General features: G+C 42.8%; 1 protein-coding gene across 1 annotated transcript; it reads left to right on the plus strand.

The window, feature by feature from the left end:
* Positions 1 to 9931: 9931 nt before the first annotated feature.
* On the plus strand, positions 9932 to 15885 carry LOC119312018 (citrate synthase 3, peroxisomal-like). Its single transcript, XM_037587736.1, has 13 exons — positions 9932 to 10210; positions 10951 to 11131; positions 11215 to 11300; positions 11424 to 11528; positions 11734 to 11796; positions 11992 to 12101; positions 12202 to 12321; positions 12395 to 12470; positions 13634 to 13707; positions 13839 to 13959; positions 14581 to 14678; positions 14777 to 14900; positions 15432 to 15885. Exons 1-13 carry the CDS (start codon positions 9989 to 9991, stop codon positions 15561 to 15563), a joined length of 1512 nt encoding a protein of 503 aa, XP_037443633.1. The 5' UTR covers positions 9932 to 9988; the 3' UTR covers positions 15564 to 15885.
* Positions 15886 to 16086: the final 201 nt, after the last annotated feature.

Below are 16086 nucleotides of genomic sequence, written 5' to 3' on the forward strand. Positions count from 1 at the left end.
GGAAAGGGGGGCTGCGCCCCTTGTCCAATTCGGACCAGAGGGGGGGCGCAGGCCTCCTTTCTTTTGGCATCTCTCCTCTATTCCCGTATGGCCCAATAAGGCCCATATACTCCCCGGCGAATTCCCGTAACTCTCCGGTACTCCGAAAAATACCCGAATCACTCGGAACCTTTCCGAACTCCGAATATAGTCGTCCAATATATCGATCTTTACGTCTCGACCATTTCGAGACTCCTCGTCATGTCCCCGATCTCATCCGGGACTCCGAACTCCTTCGGTACATCAAAACTCATAAACTCATAATATAACTGTCATCGAAACCTTAAGCGTGCGGACCCTACGGGTTCGAGAACTATGTAGACATGACCTAGAACTATTCTTGGTCAATAACCAATAGCGGAACCTGGATGCCCATATTGGCTCCTACATATTCTACGAATATCTTTATCAGTCAAACCGCATAACAACATACGTTGTTCCCTTTGTCATCGGTATGTTACTTGCCCGAGATTCGATCGTCGGTATCTCAATACCTAGTTTAATCTCGTTACGGCAAGTCTCTTTACTCGTTCCGTAATACATCATCCCGCAACTAACTCATTAGTTGCAATGCTTGCAAGGCTTAAGTGATGTGCATTACCGGGAGGGCCCAGAGATACCTCTCCGACAACCGGAGTGACAAAACCTAATCTCGAAATACGCCAACCCAACATGTACCTTTGGAGACACCTGTAGTACTCCTTTATAATCACCCAGTTACGTTGTGACGTTTGGTAGCACCCAAAGTGTTCCTCCGATAAACGGGAGTTGCATAATCTCATAGTTATAGGAACATGTATAAGTCATGAAGAAAGTAATAGCAACATACTAAACGATCAAGTGCTAAGCTAACGGAATGGGTCAAGTCAATCACATCATTCTTCTAATGATGTGATCCCGTTAATCAAATGACAACTCATTTGTCCATGGCTAGGAAACTTAGCCATCTTTGATAAACGAGCTAGTCAAGTAGAGGCATACTAGTGACACTATGTTTGTCTATGTATTCACACATGTATTATGTTTCCGGTTAATACAATTTTAGCATGAATAATAAACATTTATCATGATATAAGGAAATAAATAATAACTTTATTATTGCCTCTAGGGCATATTTCCTTCAGTCTCCCACTTGCACTAGAGTCAATAATCTAGTTCACATCATCATGTGATTCAACACCAATATTCACATCTGTATGTGATTAACACTCATAGTTCACATCGTCATGTGATCAACACCCAAAGGGTTTACTAGAGTCAATAATCTAGTTCACATCGCTATGTGATTAACACCCAAAAGAGTACTAAGGTATGATCATGTTTTGCTCGTGAGAGGAGTTTAGTCAACGGGTCTGTCACATTGAGAGCCGTATGTATTTTGCAAATATTCTATGTCTACAATGCTCTGCACGGAGCTACTCTAGTAGATTGCTCCCACTTTCAATATGTATCCAGATTGAGACTTAGAGTCATCTGGATTGGTGTAAAAGTTTGCACCGATGTAACTTTTACAACGAACTCTTTTATCACCTCCATAATCGAGAAACATCTCCTTAGTCCTTACTAAGGATATTCTTGACCGCTGTCCAGTGATCTACTATTAGATCAAAATTGTATTCCTTTGCCAAACTCAGAGCAAGGTATACAATAGGTCTGGTATACAGCATAGCATACTTTATAGAACCTATGACTGAGGCATAGGGAATGACTTTTCATTCTCTTTCTATTTTCTGCCATGGTCGGGTCTTCAGTCTTACTCAACTTCACACCTTTGCATCACAGGAAAGAACTCCTTCTTTGACTGTTCCATTTTGAACTATTTCAAAATTTTATCAAGGTATGTACTCATTGAAAAATCTTATCAAGCGTCTTTTGATCTATCTATATAGATCTTGATGCTCAATGTATAAGCAGCTTCACCAAGGTCTTGCTTTGAAAAACTCTTATTCAAGTATCCTTTCTGCTATCTAGAATTTCTATATCATTTCCAATCAACAATATGTAATCCACATATAATATTAGAAATGCTACAGAGCTCCCACTCACTTTCTTGTAAATACAGGCTTCTCAAAAAATCTGTATAAAACCATATGCTTTGATCAACTCATCAAAGCGTATATTCCAACTCCGAGAGGCTTGCACCAGTCCATAAATGGATCGCTGGAGCTTGCACACTTTGTTAGCACCTTTAGGATTGACAAAAACCTTCTGGTTGCATGATATGCAACTCTTCTTTAATAAATCCATTAAGGAATGTAGTTTTGACATCTATTTGCCAGATTTCATAAAATGTGGCAATTGCTAACATGATTCGGACAGACTTAAGCATCGTTACGAGTGAGAAAATCTCATCGTATTCAACACCTTGAACTTGTCGAAAACCTTTTGCAACAAGTCGAGCTTTGTAGATAGTAACACTACTATCAGTGTCCGTCTTCCTCTTGAAGATCCATTTATTTAACATGGCTTGCTGATCATCGAGCAAGTCAATCAAAGCCCATACTTTGTTCTCATACATGGATCATATCTCAGATTTTATGGCCTCAAGCCATTTCGTGGAATCTGGGCTCATCATCGCTTCCTCATAGTTCGTAGGTTCATCATGGTCTAGTAACATGACTTTCAGAACATGATTACTGTACCACTCTGGTGCGGATCTTACTCTGGAAGACCTACGAAGTTTGGTAGCAACTTGATCTGAAGTTTCATGATCATCATCATTAACTTCCTCACTAATTGGTGTAGGAATCACTGGAACTAATTTCTGTGATGAACTACTTTCCAATAAGGGAGAAGGTACAATTACCTCATCAAGTTCTACTTTCCTCCACTCACTTCTTTCGAGAGAAACTTTTTCTCTAGAAAGGATCCATCTTAGCAACGAAATAACTTGCCTTTGGATCTATGATAGAAGGTGTACCCAATAGTTACCTTTGGGTATTCTATGAAGACGCACTTCTCCGATTTGGGTTCGAGCTTATAAGGTTGAAAACCTTTTTCATATAAGCATCGCAACTCCAAACTTTAAGAAACGACAGCTTAGGTTTACTGCTAAACCATAGTTCATACGGTGTCGTCTCAACGGATTTAGATGGTGCCCTATTAAACGTGAATGCAGCTGTCTCTAATGCATAACCCCAAAACAATAGTGGTAAACTGATAAGAGACATCATAGATCGCACCATATCTAGTAAAGTACGATTACGACGTTCGGACACACCATAACGTTGTGGTGTTCCAGGTGGTGTGAGCTGTGAAACTATTCCACATTGTTTTAATTGAAGACCAAACTCATAACTCAAATATTCGTCTCCATGATCAGATCGTAGAAACTTTATTTTTCTTGTTACGATGATTTTTCCACTTTACTCTGAAATTCTTTGAACTTTTCAACTATTTCAGACTTATGTTTCATCAAGTAGATATACCCATATCTGCTCAAATCATCTGTAAAGGTTAGAAAATAACGATACTTGCCACGAGCATCAACACTCATTGGACCGCATACATCAGTATGTATTGTTTCTAATAAGTCAGTAGCTCGTTCCATTGTTCCGGAGAACGGAGTTTTAGTCATCTTGCCCAAAAGGCACGGTTCGCAAGCATCAAATGATTCATAACCAAGTGATTCCGAAAATCCATCTTTATGGAGTTTCTTCATGCGCTTTACACTGATATGACCCAAACGGCAGTGCCACAAATAAGTTGCACTATCATTATCAACTTTGCATCTTTTGGCATCAATATTATGAATATGTGTATCACTACGATCGAGATCCAACAAACTATTTTCATTGGGTATATGACCATCAAAGGTTTTACTCATTTAAACAGAACAACAATTATTCTCTGATTTTAAATGAATAACCGTATTGCAATAAACATGATCAAATCATATTCATGCTCAACACAAACGCCAAATAACATTTATTTAGGTTCAACACTAATCCCGAAAGGAGTGTGCGATGATGATCATATCAATCTTGGAACCACTTCCAACACACATCGTCACTTCACCCTCAACTAGTTTCTGTTTATTCTGTAACTCCTATTTCGAGTTACTAATCTTAGCAACCGAACAAGTATCAAATACTCAGGGGTTACTATAAACACTAGTTAGGTACACATTAATAATCTGTATATCAAATATACCCTTGTTTAGTTTGCCATCCTTCTTATCCACCAAATATTCAGGGTATTTCTGTTTCCAGTGACCATTTCCTTTGCAGTGTAAGCACTCAGTTTCAGGCTTTGGTTCAGCTTTGGGCTTCTTCGTGGGAGTGACAACTTGCTTGTCATTCTACTTGAAGTTCCCTTTCTATCCCTTTGCCCTTTTTCTTGAAACTAGTGGTCTTGTCAATCATCAACACTTGATGCTCTTTCTTGATTTCTACCTTCATCGATTTCAACATCACGAAGAGCTCGGGAATCGTTTTCGTCATCCCTTGCATACTATAGTTCATCACAAAGTTCTACTAACTTGGTGATGGTGACTAGAGAATTCTGTCAATCACTATCTTATCTGGAAGATTAACTCCCACTTGATTCAAGCGATTGTAGTACCCAGACAATCTGAGCACATGCTCACTAGTTGAGTGATTCTCCTCCATCTTTTAGCCATAGAACTTGTTGGAGACTTCATATCTCTCAACTCGGGTATTTGCTTGAAATATTAACTTCAACTCCTGGAACATCTCATATGGTCCATGACATTTAAAACGTCTTTGAAGTCCCGATTCTAAGCCGTTAAGCATGGTGCACAAAACTATCGAGTAGTCATCATATTGAGCTAGCCAAACATTCATAACGTCTGCATTTTCTCCTGCAATAGGTCTGTCACCTAGCGGTACATTAAGGACATAATTCTTCTGTGCAGCAATGAGGATAAACCTCAGATCACGGATCCAATCCGCATCATTGCTACTAACATCTTTCAACACAATTTTCTCTAGGAACATATCAAAATAAACATATGAAAGCAACAACGCAAGCTATTGATCTACAACATAATTTGCAAAATACTACCAGGACTAAGTTCATGATAAATTAAAGTTCAATTAATCATATTACTTAGATAGACATCCCTCTAATCCTCTAAGTGATTACGTGATCCATATCAACTACACCATGTCCGATCATCACGTGAGATGGAGTAGTTTCAACGGTGAACATCACTATGTTGATCATATCTACTATATGATTCACACTTGACCTTTCGGTCTTCGTGTTCCGAGGCCATATCTGTATATGCTAGGCTCGTCAAGTTTAACCTGAGTATTCCGCGTGCGCAACTGTTTTGCACCCGTTGTATTTGAACATAGAGCCTATCACACCCGATCATCACGTGGTGTCTCAGCACGAAGAACTTTCGCAACGGTGCATACTCAGGGAGAACACTTCTTGATAATTAGTGAGAGATCATCTTATAATGCTACCGTCAAACAAAACAGAATAAGATGTATAACAGATAAACATCATATGCAATCAAAATATGTGACATGATATGGCCATGATCATCTTGCGCCTTTTGATCTCCATCTCCAAAGTACTGTCATGATCTCTATCGTTACCGGCACGACACCATGATCTTCATCATCTTGATCTATATCAATGTGTCGTCACATGGTCGTCTCGCCAACTATTGCTCTTGCAACTATTGCTATCGCATAGCGATAAAGTAAAGCAATTATTTGGCACTTGCATCTTATGCAACAAAGAGACAACCATAGGGCTTCTGCCAGTTGTCGATAACTTTAACAAAACATGATCATCTCATACAACAACTTATATCTTATCACGTCTTGACCATATCACATCACAACATGCCCTGCAAAAATAAGTTAGACGTCCTCTACTTTGTTGTTGCAAATTTTACGTGGCTGCTACGGGCTGAGCAAGAACCGTTCTTACCTACACATCAAAACCACAACGATAGTTCGTCAAGTTAGTGCTGTTTTAACCTTCGCAAGGACCGGGCGTAGCCACACTCGGTTCAACTAAAGTTTGAGAAACAGACACCCGCTAGTCACCTGTGTGCAAAGCACGGCGGTAAAACCAGTCTCGCGTAAGCGTACGCGTAATAACGGTCCGGGCCGCTTCATCCAACAATACCGCTGAACCAAAGTATGACATGCTGGTAAGCAGTATGACTTGTATCGCCCACAACTCACTTGTGTTCTACTCGTGCATATAACATCAACGCATAAAACCTAGGCTCGGATGCCACTGTTGGGAAACATAGTGATTTCAAAAATTTCCTACGCACATGCAAGATCATGGTGATGATATAGCAACGAGAGGGGAGAGTGTTGTCCACGTACCCTCGTAGACCGTAAGCGGAAGCGTTATGACAACGTGGTTGATGTAGTCGTACGTCTTCACGATCCGACCGATCCAAGTACCGAACGTACGGCACCTCCGAGTTCAGCACACGTTCAGCTCGATGACGATCCCCGGACTCTGATCCAGCAAAGTGTCAGGGATGAGTCCTGTCAACACGACGGCGTGGTGACGATGATGATGCTCTACCGGCGCAGGGCTTCGCCTAAACTCCGCGACGATATGACCGAGGTGGAATATGGTGGAGGGGGGCACCGCACACGACTAAGGAACAATCCGTAGATCAACTTGTGTGTCATGGGGTGCCCCCCTGCCCCCGTATATAAAGGAGCAAGGGGGGAGGAGGCCGGCCCTAGGAGGGGGCGCGCCAAGTGTGGAGTCCTACTAGGACTCCCTAGTCCTAGTAGGATTCCACCTCCCTTGTTGGAGTAGGAGAGGGGGAAAGAGGGGGAGAGGAAGAAGGAAAGGGGGGCTGCGCCCCTTGTCCAATTCGGACCAGAGGGGGGGGCGCAGGCCTCCTTCCTTTTGGCCTCTCTCCTCTATTCCCGTATGGCCCAATAAGGCCCATATACTCCCCGGCGAATTCCCGTAACTCTCCGGTACTCCGAAAAATACCCGAATCACTCGGAACCTTTCCGAACTCTGAATATAGTCGTCCAATATATCGATCTTTACGTCTCGACCATTTCGAGACTCCTCATCATGTCCCCGATCTCATCCGGGAGTCCGAACTTCTTCGGTACATCAAAACTCATAAACTCATAATATAACTGTCATCGAAACCTTAAGCGTGCGGACCCTACGGGTTCGAGAACTATGTAGACATGACCTAGAACTATTCTTGGTCAATAACCAATAGCGGAACCTGGATGCCCATATTGGCTCCTACATATTCTACGAAGATCTTTATCGGTCAAACCGCATAACAACATACGTTGTTCCCTTTGTCATCGGTATGTTACTTGCCCGAGATTCGATCGTCGGTATCTCAATACCTAGTTCAATCTCGTTACCGGCAAGTCTCTTTACTCGTTTCGTAATACATCATCCCGCAACTAACTCATTAGTTGCAATGCTTGCAAGGCTTAAGTGATGTGCATTACCGAGAGGGCCCAGAGATACCTCTCCGACAACCGGAGTGACAAAACCTAATCTCGAAATACGTCAACCCAACATGTACCTTTTGAGACACCTGTAGTACTCCTTTATAATCACCCAGTTACGTTGTGACGTTTGGTAGCACCCAAAGTGTTCCTCCGGTAAACGGGAGTTGCATAATCTCATAGTTATAGGAACATGTATAAGTCATGAAGAAAGCAATAGCAACATACTAAACGATCAAGTGCTAAGCTAACGGAATGGGTCAAGTCAATCACATCATTCTTCTAATGATGTGATCCCGTTAATCAAATGACAACTCATTTGTCCATGGCTAGGAAACATAACCATCTTTGATAAACGAACTAGTCAAGTAGAGGCATACTAGTGACACTATGTTTGTCTATGTATTCACACATGTATTATGTTTCCGGTTAATACAATTCTAGCATGAATAATAAACATTTATCATGATATAAGGAAATAAATAATAACTTTATTATTGCCTCTAGGGCATATTTCCTTCAAAGAGTGCACCACATGCACACTTTTAGAAGCCGCCACCACCATCAAACAGTCGTTCTATCTTCAGGGTAGAGATCCACATTATCCTTGCCATGTGTAGGCGCCGCCACGATGCCAAACAACGCCACTGCGCTGCACTCGTCCATCAAGATGGATCAACCACTGCTCCATGTCGCCAACGCGGTAGATATGAAGCCTCTCCACCTTCTGACCCCTCTAGCGGCTGCTCCAAAATGATGCCCATAGGAGGGAGAACAGAGCCAATCATCGCCATCGTTCGATCCAGGGGACCCAGATATAGGGTTTCCCACGGAGTAGCCTGATCGAGGAGACGAGACCTTCAATGACGATGCATTCATCAGGGTAGCAACACAAAGACGTCGTCATTGTCTGCCATGAACAGAGTCGGATAGTTCTGACCGGCAATCGTGCCTCCCCTTCCTCGCCGCCAGCAGTAGTCGACGTGCCAGACAAGAATGTGACCTACAAATTAAGGGTTCAAGTTTTCTTTTTGTTTAAATAAAAAATAATATCATTACGACGTACACAAATTTACCAAGATTATGCTCAAATAATTATCAAACATATGTGAGATTGACTGCAACGGGTTAAATTTAAGTCTATTCATAGCTTTAACAGGCCATAGCGCAGCGACTATCAAGGAAAATATGTTAAATAATCTCTTGTTGAATGCAGAATGTATAAAGTTTATTGTCATTCCGATTGCATTATCCAAATTATCCCTAGTCAAAAGGATACTCTTATTTTTTTTAGAAAAAGAGGTTGAAAGCCTCGGCCTCTACATCATTGTGATGTGCACCATCATTTTATTGATTATTAAGCAGAGTAAAAAACAAAGTTAATTATGACCGAAGCATTTCAAGATATGAAATAAACGCCTATGACTAAGTTGACAATTTCCGTACTAGCACATTCAACAAATCAAAATTGCTGAAATGAACTGAATTTCGGTTATTTTGGTTCAGGCTGAAACTGAAAGTGAAAACCTTTAACAACATCGAGCTGTGCGTTCCTCGCATCCCTCTCTTGCTCTGCTCATCTCCGACCGATCCGATGGATCGCACCGACCCTGCGCGGGGCCGCCTCGCCGTGCTCTCTTCCCACCTCCTCGGCGCCGGCGCGGAGGGCGCGGACCCCGCGGCCGCACTGGAGAGGTCGCCGGCGTCGGCCGCGCCTCCGGGGACCCGCGCCGGTGTGCTTGCCGTGGTGAACACGAGGACGGGGGAACGGTACGAGGTAAAGGTTTCGGAGGATGTCACCGTCTGCGCCACAGACTTCATGTACAAGCACATGACTATTCAGAATGTTTTCAACGACTATTTTAGTGACGTGAGAATGGCAACTTTAGCTGTCAAGCATGGCAACTTTTGCGCTTTAGTTTAATTTTTGGCAGGTGCTTGCCCCTAACTTAGGCCCTGTTCGGCAAATCGCCACAAAGCGAAGCCTGCGGAGCGCCCTTTCAGCCATTTCCCAAAGTAGAACTAGATTCTGCTCCGCTCCGGCGTGGAGTTGGAAAGCGGAGAGAATCCGAACAGCCCCTTACAGTCAACTAAAGTTGCCATGAAAAGCGTTCGGGTTACCACGCTTAAAGCCCGAATGTTGAGGCACTTATCATTTTCGCTCTTTTTATTTCTTTGCTCCATCCACTGACAGGTAGGGTCCACATCGCGAGATAAGTGAGATGACTAAGATGCATTATTTGCCACGTACGCAGTCTGACCGGTCAATGCAAACACAATATGAAGCTACACGATGCAGTGAACACACGAGACAAAAACATTCACCTCAAAAAAAAAACGAGACAAATACATTGACCGCCGATGCTACTCAGAAAGGAAAGATAAACAGCATCGTGCTGCGCGAAGCAAAAGCCGTACCAAACCAGACGTCCAAGCAACCGCTTCCCTCTCTTCTCTTGCTCTGCTCGTCATCCCTCCAGTCCACGCGGCTCGCACCGCCCGATCCGATGGACCGCGCCGATCCCGCGCGGGGCCGCCTCGCCGTGCTCTCCTCCCACCTCCTCGCCGCCGGCGCGGACCCCGCGGCCGCGCTGGAGAGGTCGCCGGCGTCGGCCGCGGCCCCGGGGACCCGCGCCGGCGTGCTCGCCGTGGTGGACACGAGGACGGGGAAGCGGTACGAGGTCAAGGTTTCGGAGGACGGCACCGTCCGCGCCACAGACTTCAAGAAGGTATAAAACCAGCAGTCCAGCCTGATGGCTTGTGTCCTCCGGCGGTGGGGTGTGGCCGTGTGGCGTGAATCGATCTGTGCTGCCTCTGTCCATAGCAGCGAGCTTGTGTTCTGCAGTTCGGTTAGCAGTAGGCTGGCCTTATGGATTCGGGATTGGATTATGATTTGTAATAGAAGATCTTAATTTTTGGTTGGAACTTGCCGTTCCAATCCAGTAATTAGGAGCAACTGTTGAACCTGCATCAGATCAGATGATCCAGCAATTGATGATGTATTCTTTTGTAGAGATTGTAATTAAGGATGATAGATAGGAGTTAAAACACTTAATTCGACCGAGCTCATGAAATTGAAGAGCCAACAGTCTATATGCTTATTCTGCCGGGTGAGGGTTGAAGTTGAGCTGATAATCATTACAGGCTTGAAAATTGTTTTGACGGGTAACTGTTGCAGGTAACGATGTCACAGCATGGTCTAGCAAAAATTGTCTAATTGGCCCACATGCGTAGCTTTGGGAAGCTGGTAGCCGTAACTACTGATTTCGTTTGTTATTTCAGTAGACATTGTCTACAGATTTCTGTGATTTTGCAGCACCAAATTTGAACGGAACACGCTATAAGCATTTTACTCTTAATGACACCTTTTTCGCGAAACTGGCCGGAGCTCTGCCTCAATGATGATTCATTTGCATCATGAAACCAGATCGAAGAGAACAAAACTGATTGTCATTCTGTTATGTTGTAGATTACCGCTGGAAAAGATGACAAGGGTCTTAAGACTTACGATCCTGGTTATCTCAACACTGCCCCCGTGCGTTCTTCCATCTGCTACATCGATGGGGATGAGGGAATTCTTCGCTACAGGGGTTATCCAATTGAGGAGGTGGCTGAAAGCAGTTCATTTGTTGAGGTCGCCTACCTCTTAAGTAAGTGTTTTGCAACTTGTATTCCTAGAGCATATTCGCTTTTTGTTGTTGTAATCGTTGGTTAATGACTTCTGCGTCCACAGTGTACGGGAATTTGCCAACTCAGAGTCAACTGGCAGGCTGGGAATTTGCAATTTCACAGCACTCTGCTGTTCCTCAAGGACTCTTGGTATGCTTTGTCCCTTACCTTTTCTTTTAGAGTCTTGATATTGCTATATATTAGGAATTACATGTAGGTTTCGGGCTTCGTTCGGATTACAAAGTGATGTATGGTGCTTTCTAATTTTGGCAGGATATCATACAATCAATGCCTCACGATGCCCACCCCATGGGTGTCCTTGCCAGTGCAATGAGCACACTTTCTGTCTTCCACCCAGATGCAAACCCTGCTCTTAGAGTAAGCACATTTTAAATGCACCAATTTAGGCAGATGATTATTCACATATCTTATGAAATGTTATAGTATCCGTCAAACCCTTGAACTTTTTCTGTTATAAGTTTAGTCTGTTTGATAGTTTATTGTATATGCATACTTAATTTTGTTTTTTATCTTTTATGTCTAACAGTTTGAAATTGATCTTTGACATATTCTACCCATGCAGGGGCAAGATCTGTACAAGTCAAAGCAGGTTAGGGATAAGCAAATTGTACGAGTTCTTGGGAAGGTATGGCTAATAATCTGATTATCTTCAGTTAGTGTAGTTTTTCAGGATACACATCCAACTGATTAAATTATGTTTGTGATGCCAAAAATATCCGTGGATTCTGCACATAACCTCATGATCAAAGTTGCAACAACAGTACTTTCTGTTTTTAGTCATGTACATGGCTTAACTTTCTATATCTGATCATTTGTTTAGGCACCAGCAATAGCAGCTGCAGCCTACCTGAGACTAGCAGGAAGGCCTGCCGTCCTTCCTTCAAATAATCTTTCTTATTCGGAGAATTTCTTGTATATGCTAGACTCTTTGTAAGTCACATTACTTGATAATTCTTTTTATTTGTTTTCCCACATATATTGGCTAAAGAATTCATTTGGTACATATTTTTCTACTTTTGATGTGTTGCAGGGGTGACAAAGAATATAAGCCAAATCCCCGACTTGCACGGGTTCTAGATATCCTTTTCATTCTCCATGCTGAACACGAAATGAACTGCTCAACAGCTGCTGTTAGGCACCTTGCTTCAAGGTATCATGTCCTTCATTCTCTTCTCAAGTGGGAGTAGTAAATCGATGCCTAATTAGCTATGATATCTATATAGTGGTGTTGATGTCTTCACTGCTCTTTCTGGTGCTGTTGGAGCTCTATATGGTCCACTGCATGGTGGCGCAAATGAGGTAAATTATATCGAGCTCTGCCTCCTCCTGGTTCATGCATTCATGCTTATAATGCTTCTACATATTTAACAATCCTCATCATTAGAAATTCATTAAATAATCTAAGAAACAACAGGACTGTTATGGCGCTGCTAGAAGTAGGGCGCGAGAAGGCCGGCCGGGGGCCTTTCTGCCCACGGCCGGGCAAGAGGGAAGGGATTTCCTTCTTAATCTTGCTTGATTAGATTGATACATCTCCTCTCTTTATATATAGAGGTTTACTTGACTCCCAAGCAAGGCTTACTTGACCCCTAAGCAAGCGACCCTTATCTCTAATTAACCCTAAGACTAATGGGCCCATTAGGCCCATTACGTACTCTAACAAGGACCTTGCTTCAGCAGCTCTTACATGATAACCTTATGAATCTTGCATCCACTTGTAAGGAAGTTTGTACTTTAAATAATGATTAACTTACCTAAATCAGTTTTAGACCGTGCATTACACCTCTGGCCCTACCAGGCCCATTCAATACCCAAATTGAAACATAACAAAATTTGATGTATGTTACTAGGAACCTCATGCAGTTGTAGTTCATCCGATGTACCCTAAGTTTGTTGGTGGCAGGAGCTTGCAACGGTACCATGACGACCAATGCCTCCAATTTCTCTTATGAAGAGAGTCTTATGTCGATATCTCCCTGACCTCATCTACATTGCTCAATATCTCCTTAAGTTGGAACAATCAAAACTAGTGCACAAAGTATAACCAAGATATTAGACCATGAGGAGCAACTTATTAACCCGTGTGTGGATTTTATTAGATTTGGTACCTGTAAAGTGTTTATGCATAGTGGCAGGCTGTCATTTTCTCCATGTAAAGCAGACTCCATTACTAATTATAATTCGAAGGTGATTAATCTTTGCCCGATTCACATTGAAACTCACGAAAATGAATTCCTGAAGGAAGGCCCACCAACACATTTCTACGTGTTTTTGTTTCTCATCGTGGCGTCATGCAAGTAGATCCATCCTCCCAGGAATATCCTTCCAGCCCCACACCACGTTAGTTTTTAGGGAATGTATGTATCGTGAAGTCTTTTGATTTCAGAAACCTGCATCCTGGCCAAAAGAGATCAATGATTTGCATCTTACTATGGGACTTAGCGTTATGTTCTGTATGTCAGGCGGTACTTAAAATGCTGAATGAGATTGGAGCTGTGGAGAATATTCCAGATTTCATTGAGGGAGTGAAGAACAGGTGATACACAACTCCTGCTTGATTGATATTTTTCTTGTCTCCGTGATAGTCTTTTCAATAGAATCTCTACTTCGATACCTTTTTGATGTACCGTGGGACTTGTTTTATAAGTGATGTCTGTCCTTTTTCAGGAAACGGAAAATGTCAGGTTTTGGGCACCGTGTGTATAAGAACTATGATCCTCGTGCTAAAGTCATCCGGAAGTTAGCAGAGGAGGTTTTCTCTATTGTTGGACGGGATCCTCTTATCGAGGTCAGCTATTCCTGATCTGTTTAACTGTAGAGAGGAAGGTTTTCTGAGAACTTTACCAAACCCCCATTTATGTAGAGAGAGTTTGATCATTGCTCTCATGTAATGAAACAGAGTTGCGCTGTTTATGCTGTGGGTACTAAGTGTCAGTAACTTAGTCTATGAAGCATTATGTTTAACCATGCAAAGTAGAAAATACAGTAAAAATATCTTTTTCTACTGGGTGAAAATTGACTCTGAAAAACGGTGAGATAGATGAAGTGCAATTCAGATTATTTCCACTTTGGATCTGATGACAGTTGAAAGGAACAAAAATAGTGGACTTAAGTTGTCCGATTGTCCGCCATCTGTTCTTTTTATGACCGAACGAAAGCTGTGTGTTTTATGCTACTGTTGTTTGCCAATATCACAAACGGCTAACACTTCAGGGTTTGATAATCGTTCATTTTGCTAATTAACTTATTTTTCTATTAACACCCTGGAGTTATGCTATCAACAAGGGCCTAATAATTATGCCGCGTTCTTTAAATGAGGGTCCTAAACAGCTTGGCTATCTGTGTGCAACTGTAATCATGCGTTACCAAATCAAACACATCCTTATGATGTTTTCTGATGCCATACCAGGTTGCTGTTGCTTTGGAGAAGGCAGCACTGTCAGACGAGTATTTTATCAAGAGGAAGCTGTATCCAAATGTGGATTTTTACTCTGGCCTGATTTACAGGTGTGTCAGTTGTTTCTTCGAAAACGAGTCTATTTTCTATCCCCCATGCACCCTATTTCTGTTATTGAATACTTACATTGTGACTCGTTGATTTTCAGAGCAATGGGATTCCCTACAGAATTTTTCCCTGTGTTATTTGCAATTCCTCGCATGGCTGGTTGGCTAGCACACTGGAAGGAGTCACTTGATGACCCTGACAATAAAATTATGAGGCCCCAACAGGTTAGTGGCTATCAACAGTTTTATGTAGAGCACTTCTTTTTGCTTGTTCTGAATTCGGGGACAACCATTTCGTTTTGTTTGTCAATCTATATATACTGAGCACCAGCTTGAGAGTTACCATTATTCTTTGATCTGTAGTGCGAAATATAATGTTGTGCATGCTTCTTGTTCTGTTGAGTGTTGGTCGGTGGATCTAGTTTTCCCTGTGCTTTAGCAAGGACTTCTTATCACTGTGATACATGTTCCTGTGTGCAACTTGAAACGAGCAAACGATTTTGCTTATGCAGAAGTCAGTCAATGAATTCTAGTCATGTTTCACTTTATCTTGTCTTCCTAGAGTGTCCTGTTTCTTTTTTGTCTGTCATATTCTCAAACTAGTAGAACAAATAAGTCTGTTAACATTATTTGAGTCACGCAGTTGCTAAAACAAAACCATCCAAGACACAGTAGTTGGTTACTCAGGCGGCCAGATATTCTCATACTTGCGCAACGATTACTTTGTCGGCGTTAACTTGATTGCTATTTCTTCAGGTATACACGGGCGTTTGGCTGAGGCATTACACCCCTGTGAGGGAACGAGTGACATCTAACCAGGGCGAGGAACTTGGTCAGATCGCTACATCGAACGCGACGAGGCGTCGCCGTGCCGGTTCTTCCCTGTAGAACAACAGCACGCATGGATGCATGGTGCAGCATCCAGCCCACACAATAAACCAAGCTGCTGTCCTTGCCACTCACAACGCCTCAGCGGCTCGAGTATGGGGGCTGTTATCCTTCTGGTGTCACCAAGACACTTAGCGGTTGCCATGTAATAAAGTTGTAGTAGAAGGCACGCTGTGGACACTATCTATGCACACACTATTCTCTAATGATGTTGGATTTACAATCACACTGATGGGATTTATGAATTTGGGTGGAGTTGAGTGGATTGGGGATGTCGAGTCTTTGGCCACCACTATGCAAGGATTGGTCTGGTGTGTTGGAACTGTTGTTTAATCGGTGTGGCCACCGACCTGTGGATTCGGTGGTGTGGGTGGGGCTGAATGTGCTTCCGTTCCGTTTGGCCAGACCGGTGGACTGTTGGTTGCTGCTCTTTCAGTGATGTTCCTTGTACTTGGCGACGTTCTGGGTGTTGCGTTCGGTTGTTTGGTTGCTGCGGGTGGTGCCTTGGTGGTCGAACCTGCAA

Source organism: Triticum dicoccoides, chromosome 5B (genome assembly GCF_002162155.2).
Source record: "Triticum dicoccoides isolate Atlit2015 ecotype Zavitan chromosome 5B, WEW_v2.0, whole genome shotgun sequence".
In the NCBI taxonomy this organism is placed as follows: Eukaryota; Viridiplantae; Streptophyta; class Magnoliopsida; order Poales; family Poaceae; genus Triticum; species Triticum dicoccoides.

Coding starts and splice junctions, on each gene's coding strand:
- LOC119312018 (XM_037587736.1), top strand. CDS start 9,989: ATGGACCGCGCCGATCCCGCGCGGGGCCGCCTCGCCGTGCTCTCCTCC. Junction 11,797..11,991: donor TTGTACGAGTTCTTGGGAAG/GTATGGCTAATA, acceptor TCATTTGTTTAG/GCACCAGCAATAGCAGCTGC. Junction 13,960..14,580: donor GACGGGATCCTCTTATCGAG/GTCAGCTATTCC, acceptor ATGCCATACCAG/GTTGCTGTTGCTTTGGAGAA.